The sequence below is a fragment of the Sorex araneus genome, chromosome 11 (genome assembly GCF_027595985.1).
Source record: "Sorex araneus isolate mSorAra2 chromosome 11, mSorAra2.pri, whole genome shotgun sequence".
In the NCBI taxonomy this organism is placed as follows: domain Eukaryota; kingdom Metazoa; phylum Chordata; class Mammalia; order Eulipotyphla; family Soricidae; genus Sorex; species Sorex araneus.
Window position 1 is genome coordinate 46,985,447 of NC_073312.1, and position 15,170 is coordinate 47,000,616.

General features: G+C 53.3%; 2 protein-coding genes across 2 annotated transcripts; both read right to left on the reverse strand.

The window, feature by feature from the left end:
* Positions 1 to 1,262: 1,262 nt before the first annotated feature.
* On the reverse strand, positions 1,263 to 10,325 carry LOC101543479 (glutathione S-transferase theta-4). The gene is made up of 5 exons (XM_004607441.2): positions 10,214 to 10,325; positions 8,250 to 8,337; positions 4,403 to 4,553; positions 3,536 to 3,712; positions 1,263 to 1,460 (listed from the first exon to the last, which is right to left on the reverse strand). Exons 1-5 carry the CDS (start codon positions 10,323 to 10,325, stop codon positions 1,263 to 1,265), a joined length of 726 nt encoding a protein of 241 aa, XP_004607498.1.
* A 1,053-nt stretch (positions 10,326 to 11,378) lies between these two features.
* LOC101557792 (glutathione S-transferase theta-1-like) lies at positions 11,379 to 13,294 on the reverse strand. The gene is made up of 5 exons (XM_004607569.2): positions 13,107 to 13,294; positions 12,936 to 13,023; positions 12,151 to 12,301; positions 11,718 to 11,894; positions 11,379 to 11,616 (listed from the first exon to the last, which is right to left on the reverse strand). The coding sequence occupies exons 1-5, from the start codon at positions 13,216 to 13,218 to the stop codon at positions 11,416 to 11,418; spliced, it is 729 nt and encodes a 242-aa protein (XP_004607626.1). The 5' UTR covers positions 13,219 to 13,294; the 3' UTR covers positions 11,379 to 11,415.
* Between the last annotated feature and the right edge of the window lie 1,876 nt (positions 13,295 to 15,170).

The following is a 15,170-nucleotide window of genomic DNA, read 5'->3' on the forward strand; positions in this document are numbered from 1 at the left end:
CCCAAATTTTATTTTATTAAAGTACTGTGAATTACGGCAAAGAGTCTCTTGCCTGCACACCTGGCTGTCTTCCTCAGGGCCCCTCAGAGGGGATGGGCTCCAGCTTCCCTCCCCACCCCAAGCGGAGCTCCTGGCGGCCAAAGACCACTGGAACCTAGCCACAGCCATGCTCAAGGCCCCTCTCCACACGTTCAAACAAGCCTCACGCATGAAGGTACCGACAGAGGAACCCAGGTGTGTGTAATCCCATCAACAGCCAACATCCAGAGACTTAAAAAGCAAGCTCCGAGAAGCTTATCGTATATTTTATAACCTACTTCTTCCTCCCTCCGGGAGAAACTAGCAAGCTTCTGAGAGTTTCCTGCCCACATGAGACAGCCTCGAAAGCTTCCCATGGTGTGTCCATATGCCAAAGCCAGTAACAAGCTGGATCTCATTCCCCTGACCCTGAAAGAACCTCTAATGTGGCATCATTCGGAAGGCCGAGTAGAGAGAGGCTTCTAAAATCTCAGGGATAAGAAGAATGGAGAGGTTACTGAGACCGCTCGAGAAATTCAATGATCAACGGGATTTTGTGATCATGATCATGACTGTGAATTACAAAGTTATTTATAGTTGGGTTTTTGACATTCAATGTTTCATAACCAATCGCACCACCATGGTCCTTCCACCAGTGTTCCCAGATGTCTTCTCCTACGCCCCACCCCAGCCCCCAGCCTGCCACCATGATAGGCACCTTCTAAATTTGGTTATTAAGGTTTGGGTCTCCTGACTTCAGTGTTCCCGAGTCTGAACTAGAATTTAGCTCTATCATTCCTTGACACCCCGTTGCCCTTGGGTTCCCTTGATCCTTACCCTCATTGCTTCTCATCTATCTCTTCTCCCTTACTCTTCACTCTCTTTTCTTTCTCTTCCCTACACTGGGGCCAACGGTGATCTATTCAGCCCCTGGGTTTATAATATTCTTAAAGTCCTCCATCTCATGATTCTATTAATAAAAGTAGAGTGTTCAAGGTATCAACTATCACTGAAACGGACCATTTGTTTTCATTCAAAATTTCTTTTTGGAAACAGGGAGGACCCAGGATGATAAGCCAGTCTCCCCCCAGCCCCTCTCCTAGATCAGCTCGTAGGCTCACACAAATTGCTCGGCAGCCAAGGAGGTGGTTCTGCTTCTTTATTAGGGAAAGATTTGGAGTTGTTTTCAGCCTCTTCCCTAAGAGGAGGTCTGAGCCAGCCTGGCCTGACAGGATGAGTTGCTCTTACTTGTACTTCTCCAGGAGCATAAGGATCTTGTCCTTGACCGCGGGATCCAATGATGAACAATCCCAGTTTTCCAAGTTCATTAACCGCTCATGAGCCTCCAAGAAGAGACTTGAGCCAATGTTTGACTCCACCCGGGCGCGCCATTCAGCCAGCTTGCTGCTGTTGTTGAAGACGTTGTATTTGCACCCCTCGGGCTGTAGACAGAGAAAGAGGAAAAAGTGATCACCCTGGCCACCTGGGCCACCTCTTACACTTCCGGGGCTTTACTCATGTCACTCCTTAAGGAGTTAATTCTGCTGACCCCCAAGGCCCCGGCAAGGGGACACAGTCTATGTAATAGATGTGGAATAGGTCTAGAAAGTTCAGAACCTCCCAGAATCTTGGCCACTTATTGAATTTCCCAATTGTCTTTCTGAGATTCCCCGTGGCCCGGGCAATTACCACTTCTCTAACCTGAAACTTTTTTTTTTTGTTTTAAATATCTCCCATCTTATATCCTAGTTCTCCCTCTCGGAAAACCTGGCAAGCTACCGAAAGTTTCCTGCCTGCATGGGAGAGCCTGGCAAGCTCCCCATGGCGTACTCGTATGCCAAAACCAGTAACAATGATGGGTCTCATTCCCTGACCCTGAAAGAGCCTCCAGTGCAGCACGGTTGGGAAGGACGAGTAAAGAGAGGCTGCTAAAATCTCAGGGCTAGGACGAATGGAGACGTTACTGAGACTGCTCGAGAAATTCAACGATCAACGGGATGATGATGATGATGATGATGATGATGATGATGATGATGATATCTCCCCCTGGTTTCTTCTGCCAAAGAAACCCCTTGCTTCTAGGTAAGAGTTAGGATTAGAGTTCTTGTCTTTCCACTAACGCCCACACTGGATCTTTCCCCATGATCGAAAGTAGTAACTCAAATGGGAGATAGTTCAAGAAAGAGGCACCCCCAGGATGCTCAGGAGACTCCACCGCGGGTGAGGGGGATAAAGTGTAAGGTGGGTGCATGGACATGAAACAAATGGCCACAGTGCATGGTGCAGGAAACCAGGCTCTTTCCCTGATGCAGGTCCCTGCCACAAGCTGACTCGGCATCAAAGTGACCTGTTTTCTTTTTTTTTGTTTTGGGGGAGCACATCTGGCAGTGCTCAGGGGCTAGTCCTGGCCCTGTGCTCAGGAGTGATCCCTGGTGGAGCTTGGAAAACCATACGTGGTGCCAAGGATTCAAACTGGGATCTGTGTGGTAAGTGCCTTAAGCCCTGCACTCTCTCTCTGCCCATGGCCACTTCTCATACTGGACAGAGATGACGCTGGCTTCTCCAAGACACGGGTCAGGGTCTAAGCTCCGGGGCCAGAGAGATATGGCAAAGGGCTGAGCACATGGTTTACATGCAGGAGACCCAGGTTTGACTCCCAGCACCAGATGATCCCCCAACAACTACCAGAAGCAAGACCCAAGCACAGAGAGAGCAGCTCCAGAACACCACTGGGTGTCACCCAAAAACAAGTAAAAACAATGATTCTTTACATAAACCAACAAATGGATTCTCCTACATATTAACTAGATCAGAGCTGACCACTCTCCTCTTTGCAGCAACCAAATAAATGACCCATATTAGGTATGTCCAGGCGCACAATGGTGACCTCAAGAGCCAGGGAACTATTCTGGATGAGACTAGGAGGATCTTTTAGAAGCCTCAGACACTTCCAGGGCAAACAGTGGGAAGAAGCAACTTCTGGGGTCCCAACTGATGCCACGGACGTGGGGTTCTCCTCACTTTCCCAGCTTACCCTCAGCCTCTCATGATGGCTACTGCATGGATGATCAGGAGCCTTCCTGGCACAAAGCCTTACATGTTTCCTATCACCCCACAGGGAATCCTGGCACCCAGACCTGGCCTGCACTGTCCTGTTACCATGTATCCCCTGTCACTGGCATATCTTCCACTGTGGCCCCATCACTTTGCCTGGCTTTGTCCGTCTGCTGTCCCCACTCCACACACACACTCCCATGCTCCATGCCCCACCCCCACATCTCCCAGCCCCCACCCCCACGTGCCCTCATTCCTCCACTCCCCATCCTCCAACCCCGCACCTTCCACACCCCCCACACTCAATACACAGCTTCCCCACAGCTCCCCATCCCCCACATTTTATGCACCCTCAATCCACTCTCCACACATCAGAAACCACCCACCCCCTCCGGCACGCCCCACACTCCCGCACACTCCACACACACACACGCCCCTCCCCACCCCTGCCCAGGCTCCACACCTGCATCATGCCCTCGAGGGCCACCAGGTCAGCCAGTGAGATGAATTCCCCGGTGACAAACTTCTTGTCCTTCAGAAACTTCTCCTCAAACTGCTGCACACTCGTCTTCACTTCGGACAAGACCTGCTGTGTCTTGTAATCGGAAACTTGCTGGCCTGAGATCATGGGGATCAGCAACTGGCCAGAGCAGGGGTGAAAGGAGACGGGAGAAAGCTGCACCCCAATCTCCTCTGAGCCTGCAGGCCTCAGCACCCTTTTCTGCGAGGGAGTTCTGGGACTCTACCACGGGGTGAAGAATAGTTTCACCCCTTTCACCAGTTCTGGTTGGAGGATTTTCCAGGAGCTTTTGTTAAGAAGGGTTTGGAGAGCTGGGGATATAGCTCAACCGGCTGGAGCACTTTCTTTACATGAAGGAGCCCCGGGTTCAATCCCCAGCACTGGACAGTCCCCCTAACCCTTTGAGGAGTGCCACCTCTACCCCACAGCATGGAGTTGGGAGCAGCCCTACACACTACTGGGTATCACCCAAAAACCAAAAAGAGAAGGATTTGGAGACCCCAGCAGAAAAGAATCCTACAATTGATTGGTGCTGTCTGCCCCAGGCGGGAGACGGGGCCAGGAGGCAAAGGGGCAGTGCTGGCTGTTCTGGTTGGGTCCGGTGCGCTCTCCCTGAACTCTTGGAGATTTTCCCATTCAGAATGAAATCTCTCCAACACTGTCCTGGCCTGAGCACTCTTGGTCCCTCTGGGACAGCCACTCGTCTTGTCTTTTCAGAGCTCATTTATCCCAGATGACTTCACTCCAAACTCCCAGCAGCTGAGGGGGAAGGGCAGGGGATGGGAACAGGAAGTGAGGCCGCCCACTTACCTTGATCCAGAGCAATTCATTCATGCATATCTGAATGCCCGTGTGCTGCCAGGACAAGAGCTCGTCCACGCAGGCGCGTGTGTGCAGGTCCGGCGGGTACCAGTGTGAGGGCACGCTGCACTTGCGGCACAGATAGCAGAGGATGGCTGTGCTGCAGAAAGGGCAGGTTGGAGATACTTTTAACTGTTTCCAGGGTCATTGTAGAGACTCCCCCTCATGTAGACGGGACCCCAAACCTGACTTCCTACACAGGTGCATTCTGGGCACTTCAACATTCCTCTAGGGGAAAGATGAGACCAAAGAGCCCCAGGAAAGGCTGTCAGTCATCTAGATAGCGAGGGCAGGATGGGGTGGGAGTAGGGGGAGCAGGGGGTAGGGGGGCCGTCTGTGGGGCAATGGGCGTTCACAGTGGCACCAGGAAAAACAGTTCAGTTCAAGGGATAATATGTGTGGAAATACAGAGGTACGAGGGAGTAAGGTTTAACTCAGATAAAGGGAGTGTATGAGTGTGGCTGGAAGGAGGATGAGGATGGAGACTGGAGGTAGCACAGGTGCTCACAGCAAGGAGAACATGGGCCTAACCTTCATGCCTAACCTGGCAGTAGACGGGTGAGAAGCTTCGCCTTGAAGCTTGAAAAGGTCCCTCTGGTGCCAGACAAAGAGTGAATCAGAGCCCACAGAAGCAAGAAGGAGGCCAAGATGGCGGGGGCCAAGATGCCACACATGGCTACTGGGGTTCAGGGGGAGTGATATGAGCCTACACAGGGCGGAGATGACCGTGTGCCTGTTGAGGACCCCCTGAGGCACCCAGGATGCAGGAAGAAGGACCAGACACTTCCCGGGTCCTTCAGAGGGAGCTTGCTTTCAGACCTCTAGTTGTTAGAACTATGGCAGCATGTACTGGGGTGGGGGGGGATTGCAGGAGTCCTTGGAGGTGGAAGGCACAGCCTGAGCTGCCTCCCTGCCAAGACAACACCTTTTTGTTGTCCTAGGTCCCCCAGTTATTTGCTCATTCTTTATGCTCTGTTTTGGGGTTTTAGTTTTGTTTCGTTTTGTGAGTTACACCCAATGATGCCCAAGGGTTACTCCTGGCTCTGCACTCAGGGATCACTTCTGGTTAGACTCAGGGAACCATATGAGGTGCTGGGGATTGAACCCTGGACGGCCGTGTGCAAGGCAAATATCCTACCTGCTGTACGACTGCTCTGACCCACAAATGAAACATTGATATGAATTCACACTGGGCACATGCCAGGGGTGGTGCCACCTCTCTGTGTAGGGGGTCTGAGGGACAGCACGCTTACTGCTTGCTGGGCTTTAAAGCCAGACGCCTATAAGGTGAGAGCCAACAGCCTCTCCAACCAAGTCTCATGACTGTTTCCTTTTGTGCTAGAAGACACAGGGGGGGAAAAATTGGAACCAATATTCGCCTGTGTTCTTTTTCCTTGTAATTTCCACTTGAGGCTAGCAGCCAGATTCCCCCAAATGATCTGCAACACAATGGTAAAATTACATAAATTACAGAAACTGCAGAACAGTTACACAACAACGAGAATGCAGTTTGCAACCTTCATGCTGTGGGAAACCACAAGACAAAGGGTCTATTTACTTCCAGCACAACAAAAATGCCAAGGTAGAAGGTGGGGCATGGGAAATGCTATAGATGAAAAAAACCTAAGGGATGCCAGGGTTGCAGCTCAGGGAGAGAGCAAATGCCTTTTGTTTTGTTTGTTTGTTTTTGGTTTTTGGGTCACACCCGGTGATACATAGGGGTTACTCCTGGCTCATGCACTCAGGAATCACCCCTGGCTGCGCTCAGGGGACCATATGGGATGCTGGGAATCAAACCCAGGTCAGCCGCGTGCAAGGCAAACGCCCTACCCACTGTGCTATTGCTCCAGCGCCCAGCACATGCCTTTTGAATAAGGCCCTGGGTTTTATACACTGCTGGGGGAAAGAAAGAAGAGAAAAACAAAAAGGAAGAAAGACGGAAGGAAGGAAGGAAGGAAGGAAGGAAGGAAGGAAGGAAGGAAGGAAGGAAGGAAGGAAGGAAGGAAGGAAGGGAGAGAGGGACGGAGGGAGGGAGGGAGGGAGGGAGGGAGGGAGGGAGGGAGGGAGGGAGGGATGAGGGAGAAAGAAAGAAAGAAAGACAAATCAACTGACTGAAATACTTGCAACTTATTTAGTCCTCATTTCAATAATATAAAACTACCAAGAATATTTATGAGTTGATCTGACATTTTTAAACACAAACTGGATTTCTAAAGAAATCCAGCAATTATTGTTAATAATTCACATGATAATGTGGTAATGCCTTTTTGTTTGCTTTAAAAAGCTTTATCTGGTGCCAAAGAGATAGTTCAGTGGACAAAGTACTTGCTTGCCATGTGGCTGACCCGAACCCACGTTTAATTTCTGGCACCTTTATGGTCCTGGAGCCCCGCCAGGAGGGATCCCTGAGCCCAGAGGCAGGAGAAAGCACTACTGGATGTGGGGGGAAAGAAATCTTATCTTTTAGGAACCAGAGGATTATTATAGTGGGTAGTGCGATTGCTTTGCTGACCAGGGTCTGACCCCGATCACCACATAAGTTCTCCCCTGAGCACCACCAAGAGTGAACCTTAAGTTCAGAGACAGGAGTAAACCCTGAGCTCCACTGGGAGTCTCCACCCATTCCCCCATCCCCCATAAAGAGATACTGTCCCACATCTGACCATACAAACTCTCCTGGCCTAATGCTCTCCCATGGGATGAGGGACACACATCCAACAACGGAGTACATGGCGTTTATTGCATTTCTACTTAGAGATTTGTCTGTCACAACTCCCAAAAGAGATTGCTTCAGTAATCCTTTTCTGTCCGTAACACTCTCTGAGAATACCCGTTCATCTGCCGAATGTATACCCCCAAACATTTATGAATGGAATGATGAGGTGGCCAGGAGCAAAGTGAGGTACAGAGAATACCAGATGAACCCCCAAAGTGATCACTGTTGGTATTGGGCAATGGGCAGTGGGAGGATTATTATACAACCCATTAGTAGTTTCCTTCTGCCTTGTGTGTGTGTGTGTGTGTATGTTAGTGATGTTGTGATTCACAAAGTAAGTACTTTGATCATTCAGAAGACAGGAATAGGGCTAGAGCAATAGCACAGCAGGCATTTGCCTTGCACGCAACTGACCCGAGTTCGATTCCCAGCATCCCATATGGTCCCCCCCCCCACGCCCCAAACTGCTAGGAATAATTCTTGAGTGCATGAGCCAGGAGTAACCCCTGTGCATCGCTGGGTATGACAGAAGAAGAAGGAGGAGGAGGAGGAGGAGGAAGAGGAAGAGGAGGAAAAGCACACAAACAGGGGCCACAGCATGAGACTGGGGGCAATCAATGGGACAGTGGGGGCACAGGAAGGAAAAAAGGTGGGAAGGAGGCCACAGTCAGAAAGAAGAAAACTGCTCTAGGGAATAATGAATTTCCTGAGTTCTCTGCCTTATTCTAGCAAATTAACAGAACTGGGGCTCAGGGGCCTGGGAGCCTCTGGATTTCGGAAGTGTGGGTAATGGCTGCGCTGGCTGGAGGGAAGGATGAACCCGGGAGAGGGAACCCTTTGCCTGGAATCTCATCTCAGGGTGGAGAATATCAGGATTTAGACGGGTTCTCAGACAGAGTCCTGCTGCCTGGGACTTGCTCGTGGGTATGGGGAAGCCTCCACACATGCTCTTGGGAATTGGGTTCAAGGAATCCTAAAGCTGTGAGAATCCTTATTCTGCAGTGAGTCAACTGGCAGATACAGTGAAGTTTCCCCGGAGGCGTGCGTGCCGGCCTAGAGGAGCCCGGGGACACAGCTCACCCTTCGGATAAGATAAACTTTCCATCCTTGAGGCTGGGCAGCTTCTTCAGGGGGTTGATCTCGGAGTACTCCTTGCTGTGGTGGTGACCTGAGAGAAGCAAAGGCCTGAGGCAGCTGTGGCTGCAGCAGAAACACTTCTGGCTCCATTTTCTTACGACAGAGCCAGTGCCCAGAGGAGCACTGTTGGTTTTCCCCGAGTTGGCAGTGGAACGTAGACCAGTGTCAGGGCCCTTCCCTCTCCCAGGCTCCGTGAGCAGGGCCACCCTTTTGGCCCAGAGAAACTGGAGGACTCCGGGCCCCCACCCTCCAACTTAGACCAAAGCTACAGCATGTGAATCAACAGAAGCTGGGGGGAGGGAGGGGGAGCTGCAGCATCCCACCTACTCCCTCCTTCTTCCCTCCAGGGAATTAGAGGCAAAAGAAGTGACCGGAAGGGGTGGGGGCCTCTGGGAGGGGAGGGGCATGTTAATCCCTTCCTGGCAACACACCTGCAGGCCAGGCATTCCCAGGTTCTGCCAAGGGCTGTTTCTAGAGAGCACTGGAGACTGAGGCTGGCCGAGCCCTGTATTCCGGGTCAGCCTCACCAGGGAGGAGGGGTGGGGGCCAAAGCAAAACATATTCCCAATGTTAGAGAAAAAAAAGTCTTTGGGAGCTGTGGGTGCCTAGTGCTTTCACCCACCATTGATGGGTGACCAGTGAATCACTGGGGAGCTTCTGCGTACTCGAGATGACACGACCTGGTGAGCAGGTCAGGGGATCATCTGTGAGAGGATTGCAAGGACCACTCCAGATGCGACAGTGCCGGGTGGCATCCATCAGGGCCCAGGGCGGGGCTGGGGAGCCAACAGTGGTGAGCAAACTCCATCCAGCCCCTGCAGCTTCTTCGTGCCTATGCAACACCCCACCCCCACCCCCACCCAGTAAAGACAAAAACTCACATAACCACCTGAATCTGGACCTGGAACCAGAAACTTCTAAAATCTCAGTGCAAAACTGGAGAAATAGGACAGTAGGTAGAACACTTGTATTGCATGCTGTCGACTAGGGTTCAATCCCCTGCACCCCATATGGTCCCCTGAGCCCAGCCAGGAGTGATCCCTGAGCACCACCAGGTATGGCCCGAAAACCAAAAATAAAGTAAATCTTGGCATGGGGACCAGAGAGATAGTACAGTGGATAGGGTGTTTGCAAGTGGCTGACCTGGGTTCCATCCCTGGTATCGCATATGGTCTCCCAAGTCCTGCCAGAAGCAATCCGTAAATGCAGTAAATGCAGAGTTAAGAGCTAAGAGTAAGTCCTGAGCACCTCCAGATATGCCTTGTACCCACTTTTCTTAAGAGGCCCAACATGGGGGAACATGTGGTCACTGCCCTGGGGGTTCAGCTTGCCCCACTGCAAGTGCTCCCTCTTAGCATGGGAAAAAGAAATGTGCTCTCATGTGACCCAGCCCTGACCAGCACAGGCCTCTCCTTGTAGAGGGGATTTGCTGCTAACGGAATGGCCCCAAGTTTCTGTTGCCTTTATAGACCGTCAGGTGTTAGAGTGAACAAGATGCCACACATCCACAGAAAAAAAACAAGGGTGCTATGTGGAGCCTGGGGACCCCTCTCCAGCTTTCACTTTGTCTTCTAAGAGTGGTTCTTCATGGTGTGTGTGTGTGTGTGTGTGTGAGTGAGTGTGTGTGTGTGAGTGTGTGTGTGAAGAATTAGTGAGCAAAGGGGAAGATAGGCTGAATAGAGGCACAGCCTAAGATTTCCCCTGGGAGCCTTTTCTTTCCTGGTGGCTCTTGGGGGAGAACGCCCCCCTCCCGCCACACACACACACACACACACACACACACACACACACACACACACACACACACGTCCCATCACTGTTTGCTCAGAAACACCCCAACCTGGTTCCCTGCCTACTCCTGAAGCCAGACCTGCCTGAACAGCCTGGGGGGTGGGGGGGAAACTCACCTTTGAGCAGATCCACAAATTGGAATTCGAAGGAGATGTCGTTCATCTTGGCAAAGATGTAGACGGCGCGGCAAGCCGCGGAGAGCAGGTCCATGTAGAGCTCCACAACCATGCTGGGATGCGGTCAGGGCACCCAGCCTCTCTAGCAGCCCATGAACTCCTCCCCAGCCTGAGCATCCAGGGAGGGGTGCCACCAGCATTCTCTAGCCCAGGTCTCCACATTCTGGAACTCTGATTCTTGCTGTACTGGGTGTTGTTATGAGGGAAAAATATAAAACAACCCAGAATTCTCATGCAGCAAGAATTCCGAGGAGGAGACGCGGGGGAGGCTGGGGAGTGATCCGTGCTCAGGGCTGAGTGTGAGGCACGTCAACCGCCCTGTCCTTCCCTCCCGAGAGAGCAGCTGGCTGGCTGTGGCTGTGTCTGAGGTGCCTCTTGAGGAATAGGTCGGGGGAATCATCTGTGAGAGGGTTGAGAAGAGGCTGACCTGGGGGACTTCTACACCGAGCCTTCAGGGCAGAGAATGACTAAAGAAACTTGTGGGGTCTGCAGTGAGAACGAAGCCGGGAGAACGAAACTTTGAGGGTTCCAAAAACAGGGAAAGGGGGCATCCGGAAGTCACGGTTCAGCTTCGCCTGAATCCTGCCTAGAAACAGATTAGCAGAGAAGCAGGGATCTGGGAGGTTTTGCAAAGGGCCTTGGGGATAAGGATACAAGGGAGAGGCTGGAGACAGAGTACAGTTGGGTAAGTGCTGCCTTGCACGCAGCCAACCCGGGTTCAATCCCCTGCATCCCATATGGTTCCTGGGCCCCAACAGCAGTAATACAGAGCCAGGAGTAAGCCCTAAGTACAGTGGTACGGTGGGTGCACCCCCCAAAAAAAAGAGAAAAATAGAAAAAGATACAATATGAGGTGGTCAACCAGGCTTTGTCATATAAAGAAAAAAAAACAAACAGAAAATTCTGGCCTGGGCAGGGCCTGAAGCTGCCAGTTAGTGCCTGACTGCAGAAGCTGCTCCAGGGAGCGAGGCCTGAGTGTCTACTCTCTGCGGTGTCATCTCAGATTCCCTGCTCTCTGATCCCTGATGTAAAGGGGAAGACTGTCCTGCGTCAGGGAGAAAAAGCGACCAGACAGACAGACACCATCAGAGATCACTGTGTTTATTGCCAAGCTCAGAGTGCAGGGGCGCAGGGCACCCCAATCAGGAGAGCCGCTCCTGAATCCGTTGCGCCACCTTCTGGGCCGCCTGAGGGTTCTGCTGGACAACACGGGGGTCTCGGGGCTGTAGCACCAGCTTGTTGGCCTCTTGGACCAACTCGGGGCCCAGGGCAGCCTCCACGCGGACCCGCCAAGCTGCCAACCGGGGCCAGTCCTTGAAGACGTCACAGCCAGCGGCAGTGGGCTGGGGAGACGGGGAGCAGGTGAGGGGCTCAGCCTGGAGCCCAGAATGCCTCGCCCCAACCCTGCTTGCCTGACTCAGGGAGATAGGCAGGAGCGCCTCACCTGCATCAGCTCTGTGAGCGCCATCAGATCGGCCAGGGAGACCTGCTCAGTGGCCAGGAAAGGCCTGGCCGCCAGAACCTCCTGGTCCAGGTACTCCAGGGACGCCCTCAGCTTCTTCATCAGACGTTCCAGCATTGCAGTATCCACGGGCTGCCCTGAGAAGTAGGGCAGGAGGGACTAGGCCAGGAAGAAAGGGGCAGCTTATTTTCCAAAGTCCCCTCTCCACTCCCTCCACCCCACCCAACCCCACCCAATGCTGTTCACTTGGGAAGACCCTGGGCTTCTGCATCCAGAAACCTTTCAGGCTCATGAATAGTGCTGGATGGTTTAGCCAAGTCTACCCAGGCTGCAGAGGTGGGGAGAGGCATGTGGGCCAGCGGGAAGGCATGTAGCAGGGCAGGGGAGAAAAGCCTGCCCACGCCTGCAGGCTCACCTTGCACAGGTAGACGTTGGTGGCCAGCTGCTGGATAGCGGTGTGCTGCCACGCCAGGTATTCGTCCACACGGGCGCGGGCCTGCAGCTCAGTCGGGTACCAGTGTGGTGCAGTTTGGAACTTGCGACTCAGGTACAGAAGGATGGCCACGCTGTGGGCAGGAGCGGTCAGCACTATCCCATCCCTCCCAGAGCCGGCCTGCCTCATCGCCCCCTCATGTGGTACTCTGATTGTCTTCTCTCCACTCGGCCACCCTCTCCCACCTCCCCTCCCTAGGGTCCCTCCCCTGTAAACAGCCTTTTCCCCTTTCCCTGCTCTGCTCTGCCTGGCCCTGGGGAGCCCCACTCCTAGCAGCTGGCCCCCCAGACCCTCCTCCTCCGGACCAGATCCTTGGCAGCCGGACACCTCTTTGGCACATGCTGTCCACAGATCCCCAAGTTCCCTCCTAGATAGTGGTTGCTGTGCCAAGGGGCTTGGTTTTTCCATGCTTGGGCGAGCTCTGGGGGGTGGGAATGATCCCACCCCCACTCTAGAGAGAAAGTGCCTGGGCTTCAAGAGTCCAGTGTGACCTCGGGGCTTTCCCGGACTCTGCAAGGACATGTGCAGGGCACTTGGACAAGGGCTGACCTCCTCCTGGGCCTTCCCTGGCCGACTCCAAGTCATGAGGGCCCGGCTGTGCCTATGTCCCCTCCCGGCACAGAAGCTCCTGGGCAGTCGGGGAAGATGTCCAAATCAGGGTCACCACCAGGCTTCCCCAACGCAGGGCTGAGTCTGGGTGTCCATACCTCTCAGCCAGCATGAAGTCCCCATCCCTGAGGGCGGGCACCTTCTTCATGGGATTCACCTTCAGGAACTCAGGCTTCAGGTGCTCTCCTGGGGGCAGAGGGCAGGGGAAGCTCAGGCAGGGCCTGCCCCTGGGCACCCCATCCATAGGGCCCGGCCCGCCCCCTGCTCACCCTGGGCCAGACTGACAAGCCGCAGCTCGAAGGGGATGCTGTTCTTCTTGGCGAACATGTAGACGGCGCGGCATGGCGGGGAGTACAGGTCCAGAAACAGTTCCAGCACCATAGCGGGCCCTAGTTGGCTGCCCAGCAGGTCAGCACTGCGCTGAAGGGTGGCTCAGTGCCTCCAAGATGGGTCCCCAGCTCTGCACCCCTCCCCGAACCATCCTCCTTCCCAACTGGCCAGGCTTCTGGCCAAACCACAACCTCCCCTAGCCCTGTGACAGGGAGTGGGATGGGCCGGCCCTCCCACTCCGGAGAATGTCACAAGCCTCTGGGCTGCCTCCTCCCTTTTCCTCTGGCTGTTGCTCTGGATTTCTCAACCCGTGTGGAAGGCTAGCTGGCAGACACACACGTGACGAGTCTGTCAGGCCTCCCTGTCTGTCTGTCTGTCTGTCTGTCTGTCTGTCTCTCTCTCTCTCTCTCTCTCCCTCTCTCACACACACACACACACACTCGGGTACTCAGTCACACTCACATACACTCTTACAGTTATGTCCGCATACCATCACACACTCACACTCATCTACTCACACCATCACACACTCACACTCATCTACTCACACATTTACCCACTCGCATACCCCCTCTCACACACATACTCACATACACTTACACATAGATATGATCATATACAGTCATACACTCATATTCATGCATATACACACACACAACCACACAGGTGCTCAGTCACACATATACTCATACACATACACTTTTTTTTTTTTTGCTTTTGGGGTCACACCCAGCGATGCTCAGCGTTACTTCTGGCTCTGCACTCAGGAATTACTCCTGGTGGGGTTAGAGGGACCATATGGGATGCCAGGTATTGAACAAGGGTCGGCTGCGTGCAAGGCAAACACCCTACCCACTGTACTATCACTCCAACCCCACACATACACTTATACATGCACACAGATATGATATAATCACATACAGTCACACACTCACAAACTCATATACTCACATATACACACATATACACCCTCTCACAAACACACACACACACACACACACGTCTCCCAGCCCATTAACTATGTTAATATTTTTTTCTTTGTAGTTTTCACATCCAGCAGTGTTTGGGGCCCTCAGGAGCTCAGCCAAGTGATTGTAAGGGCCAGCAGGACTGTACCCTGTAGGGGTTGGTGGGGACCACGCAGAGCTGGGGGTGAAACTCGGGACCTCACGCGAGACATATGCTCTGCCACCTGCACTCTCTGCAGACCTGCCTGGTAAAAAAATCACTCTCATCTCTCCCTCCCTTCCTCTCTCTTCCTCCCTTCTTCTCTCTCCCTCCCTCCCTCTCTCCCTCTCCCTCTCTCTCTCTCCCAGTGCCCCCACCTCAGGTGGCCTACTCCCCAGGTGAAGAGCCCTGGCAGTCTTCCCTGTCCATCACACCATCCTGATCCTGACCCCACTCTCCCCAAGTCCTCTGCTCCCCGCCCCCCCGCCTCTCTCATGCCCTCAACCAGCCTCCCAGCCCTCAGGGCTGACCCACACAACCCTGAGGGAATTTCTTTTCCTTTCTTTGTTTGGTTTGTTTGTTTGGGGGCCATACCAGCAGTGCTCAGGGGGACTCCTGACTCTGTGCTCAAGGTTCACTCTTGGCAGTGTTTGGGGGACCATAATGTGGTGGTGGGGACTAAGCCTGGGTCGGTCACGTGCAAGGCAAGTCTCTCCCACCATACCGTCAATCCAGTGCCAGAGGGGGTGTACTTCCAAAGCCCAAACCTCCTGGTCAGAGAGCAAGGACAAGAGAAGGTGCATGCCTAGTATGCTCGAACCCTATCTGGCTCCATTCCCCGGCCCCACATGGTTCCCGAGCATCCCCAAGCATAGGCCTGGGAGTCCCTGAATGCTGTTGGTGTGGCCTGGAGAATCCATTAATCCAACTGGCTGAGAATCACCATGAGGGGCCCCTGGGCCTTCTGGGAACCCCTTGAACACATCCCCACCACCAAAGGTCCAACTCTAATGCCTTTTCCCCCTGTGCCAGGTGTGCCTGCGCCTGTCATGCCT

Bases quoted from the DNA above. Each gene is read 5' to 3' on its own strand.
- LOC101543479 (XM_004607441.2), bottom strand. From the start codon at position 10,325: ATGGTTGTGGAGCTCTACATGGACCTGCTCTCCGCGGCTTGCCGCGCC. The intron at 8,338-10,213 runs GTGAGTTTCCCC...TGCTTCTCTCAG, and splicing joins ATTTGTGGATCTGCTCAAAG to GTCACCACCACAGCAAGGAG. The intron at 4,554-8,249 runs GTGAGCTGTGTC...CCCTTTCTGCAG, and splicing joins AAGTTTATCTTATCCGAAGG to CACAGCCATCCTCTGCTATC.
- LOC101557792 (XM_004607569.2), bottom strand. From the start codon at position 13,218: ATGGTGCTGGAACTGTTTCTGGACCTGTACTCCCCGCCATGCCGCGCC. The intron at 12,302-12,935 runs GTATGGACACCC...TCCTGCCCACAG, and splicing joins GACTTCATGCTGGCTGAGAG to CGTGGCCATCCTTCTGTACC. The intron at 11,617-11,717 runs GTGAGGCGCTCC...CCGTCTCCCCAG, and splicing joins CGCTCACAGAGCTGATGCAG to CCCACTGCCGCTGGCTGTGA.